This window comes from Triticum urartu, chromosome 4 (assembly GCF_003073215.2).
Source record: "Triticum urartu cultivar G1812 chromosome 4, Tu2.1, whole genome shotgun sequence".
Taxonomy (NCBI): Eukaryota; Viridiplantae; Streptophyta; class Magnoliopsida; order Poales; family Poaceae; genus Triticum; species Triticum urartu.
This window is the reverse complement of record NC_053025.1, coordinates 69,293,103-69,296,594: the sequence shown is the minus strand read 5'-3', so window position 1 is coordinate 69,296,594 and position 3,492 is coordinate 69,293,103. Positions and strand designations below refer to the sequence as shown.

Here is a 3,492-nt window from a genome sequence, read left to right as displayed (position 1 = left end):
CACCGCCGCCTTGATAGTGAGGAGTGGTCGCTTAGCGACTGCTCCGCCAGCACTAGCAGGGGCAAGGCCGCCGCCAGGGCGCCGCCGGCGCCTTCGGTAGTGGCCAAGGTGGCCCTTTGCACAGCGCAACAGGAAGCGGACCCGCTCCTCGGCGAGCGTCAGGCAGCCGACAGACAAGGTTGCCGTGGCCCTCCGACATCCTTGCACCGTTGGAGGGACGACGACGGTGTGGTAGGACAGGGCGGCCACGCTTACGAGATGGTCGCCCGATATAGGGTTTAGTATTTTTTTTAGTTTTTAGTAAAACTGTCGAAATATTTTCCGTTTATGTAAATTATATTCGAACTTGAATGAAATCCATCTGATTTGATTTCGTCTCGTTAGTTCAAATTGTTGGCTAAATATATGCGGTTATGATTGGATAATGGCCTCCTGCATCCGTGCCCGCCGACGGATGCGGAATTTTTTTTACGGGTTGCATGTTGGAGATGCCCTAATACAACATGTGTATGCCAAGATAATTAGTAGCAGGAAATTGCAACGTCACCCGCAAAAAAAAAATTGCAACGTCAGTCATCTCTCATCTACTGCTGGCTGGCCTCCTTGTGACGAAGCAAACTGTATCGATTAGAACCACGCACAATCATTGCCGGGGTCACTGGGACAGGCAGCAGTGATGTTGGGCTAGATGCATGCATCATGCCACTCTACTCTAATACAACCATTTGTCAGGGGACAGCCGGCCGATCTCCGCGCCTGATTCCGTGAGGTGAATCTGGACGTGCACATGGGTTGACCAGGGTCCTGATTTCATTTTATTTTGTACGTCAGGGTGGTACGGGCGAGGACGAAACAGTGGGATAACGCGTACCATCTTGTCGCGGTAGTATATCTGCATCGTCATTCTACGGAAATTTCCTCGCGCGTCACAACCTTCCATGGAATCCTGTCTTAATTCAAATGATTCTGAAACAACGGAAACGAGGTTTGGTTTTAAGTTAATCCTACAAATTCTCATGACAGCAAAATTTATCTCAAATGCTAATACAAGTGACGTTAGTTTTATAGGTTTTCGGCACGAATACCCTATGCACCGCCAGATCCCGTGCACCCTTTAAGCGAACAACATGATAACAGCAGTATTTGATTTGCTTGGGATGACAATATAAGCGAACACATTCGGGAATGTCATTTTATGTTTGTACAGCATGGCAATTCCCACATTTTTTTCCGTTGATGTCGCAAGACGACAAATCTTGAGCATGGCAATTTTCGTCATTTCTTTTTTTTTTAAGTGGCAAATCTCCATGTTTCAATCATGACGATTTTCCCAAAACCCATGGAAGAACTCTGCTGTAGCATGGCAATTTTCTGACAATCTTTGGCAAATTTTACTTTAGGCAAATCCTTTACAACAACACAACAATTTTATCTATTTTTGCATGACAATTCTAGAGGGTTCACTGGCAGTGAGTTTTTTTAGCGAACGAAAATGTTCGTTTGATCCTTTCTGTCTGGGGAATGATTGTTCTCTCAGGTTACCTTTCCAAGGGAACGCCAGATGTATATTGCAATTCATATTTATTTGATTGCGCCAGTAATTAGAAAGGAGGTTTGATTCTCAGTGGAACTTAATTATTGTGTCCAACTGAATTCCACGCGCACGTGTTGTAGTACAAAGAAATGCCACACTCACAATACTGACAAACTATCATAAGAATCCCTTAAGCTACCGATACTTAAATTTGTTCGGAAATTAAGCTCGATGGAATCCCTAAATTTTCTGTTGTCTTTCGGAAAATTTTGATTAATTCCGACCTCTACGAACCAAGAGTTGTGCGATCAGTAGCTCCAGCAAGATGGGTCCCAGAGCGAGCCTTGGGACCACTCGTCATTGTCGACCGCGCTGCCCTCCCAGACAGGTGGGGCCAACAGCATGGCCTCCGCCAGCTCCGCCCACATGTTGGGCGACTCGGGCTCCAGATCATCAGAGCGAAGCAGGGCATTCCACGCCACGTCATCGAGCCGGTCAGGGAAGCCGCCGCCGCCGCTGCTGCCACAGCCGCCCGGCTGTAGCACGAGGTCGGGCCTGAACCGGACCTGGGCCGCGGCCTCCAGCGCGGCCGCACGGACGTCGTCGGGCTCGGCAGTGTCAGGCCGGCGGAAGAGGTGGGCGAGGCCCGGGAAGTTGAGTCTGGCCTCGTGCCCCCGTAGCCGGAGCGCGGCCACGTCGTGCGCCACGGCGGCCATCTCCGGCGACTCGAAGCTGCCAAGCCAGATGCGCGTCTTCTTGCCGGGCTCCCTGATCTCGGACACCCACTTACCCCACTTCCTCTTCCTCACCCCACGGTACTGCTCGGCCGCCGCAACGCCGGCGGCATTGTCGGGCACGACCTCCATCGCAGCAATGACGATCAAAGCTATGTGATGCGCCTGTGTAAGCACAAGAAGTTGTTTGCTGCAGGAGTGTCGCAGCGTGAGCTCTAAGTTGGTGTTGGATTGGAGGCGTGCGTGTGGGTATATATAGGGAAGGGATAGAAAGGGCAGAGATCGACTAGAAAGAGAGATGCAGAGATGGTGAGGTGTGCGGGAGTGAAGATGAGAGAGAAGAAGAGGTGTGTTGAAAACTTGAAGTGCATGGGTGCATGCATGGGGCGGGAGGTGGTGTTTGAGCTGGGTGGAGACAGCTGGAGTCTGATACGTGTCGCCTCCCTGTTTTTCTTTGTAAAAAATATAAATGGCCATATGGGTGTGTTGGGATATAGAAAGAGAGAGATACCGCGATGGTGCATTATCCACCGGCAGCAGGATTAGGAGATGTTGGTTTGCTTTGTGGGAGGGAGCTTCCTCGACAGTGCAATGGTTTTGGAGTTTGTTATGATGTGATGCACTATGCATGTGCTTATTATCACGCTTCAATGGCTTGGCCTTGTAACTTCTTTTATTTTTACATGTACTATTACAACATCAATGTTGTGTGCATGTCAATAGCTCAACCACGAATTTTGTATTATGTCGCTACTTGTTTTTTTTGTGGAAAAGGATATATGGCACTATAAAGTGGCTAGTGTCAACTTTTATGAAAGCAAATACTATAGGTAGAAGCTAAGGGCATCTTCAACGCCGACCCGTAAATTTTCTCCCGCATCCGTCCGCGGACAGGGAGGGCCAGTCCGCGGACACTCATGTCGGAGGCCGCCATCCAACACTGTACGCATACATTTCAATAACTTTTTGAACTAACCGGACAAAATTCATGGAAATACAGAGGAATTCATACAAACCCAAACCAGACGACATTCGTTACATTCTGGAGACTTTTTAACTAAAAGCTATACCAGACTAAGGTAAAACTAGTCTACGCTCGGCACCCGCACATATCCATTCTCACAACACGGGTACCCTTGACTAGTCTATGACCGGCCGTGGTGGATTCCATTGTCTACCCCATGTCCGGCAGCCCGCTCATCGGGCTGCTGTGAGCCCAGAGGT

General features: G+C 49.3%; 1 protein-coding gene across 1 annotated transcript; it reads right to left on the bottom strand.

Annotated features, from left to right (window-relative positions):
• Window positions 1–1,600: 1,600 nt before the first annotated feature.
• On the bottom strand, window positions 1,601–2,556 carry LOC125553571 (ethylene-responsive transcription factor ERF022-like). The gene has a single exon (XM_048717340.1). The coding sequence runs from the start codon at window positions 2,398–2,400 to the stop codon at window positions 1,843–1,845; it is 558 nt and encodes a 185-aa protein (XP_048573297.1). The 5' UTR covers window positions 2,401–2,556; the 3' UTR covers window positions 1,601–1,842.
• Window positions 2,557–3,492: the final 936 nt, after the last annotated feature.

Excerpts from the sequence above, each read along its gene's own strand:
- LOC125553571 (XM_048717340.1), bottom strand. The coding sequence starts at position 2,400 with ATGGAGGTCGTGCCCGACAATGCCGCCGGCGTTGCGGCGGCCGAGCAG.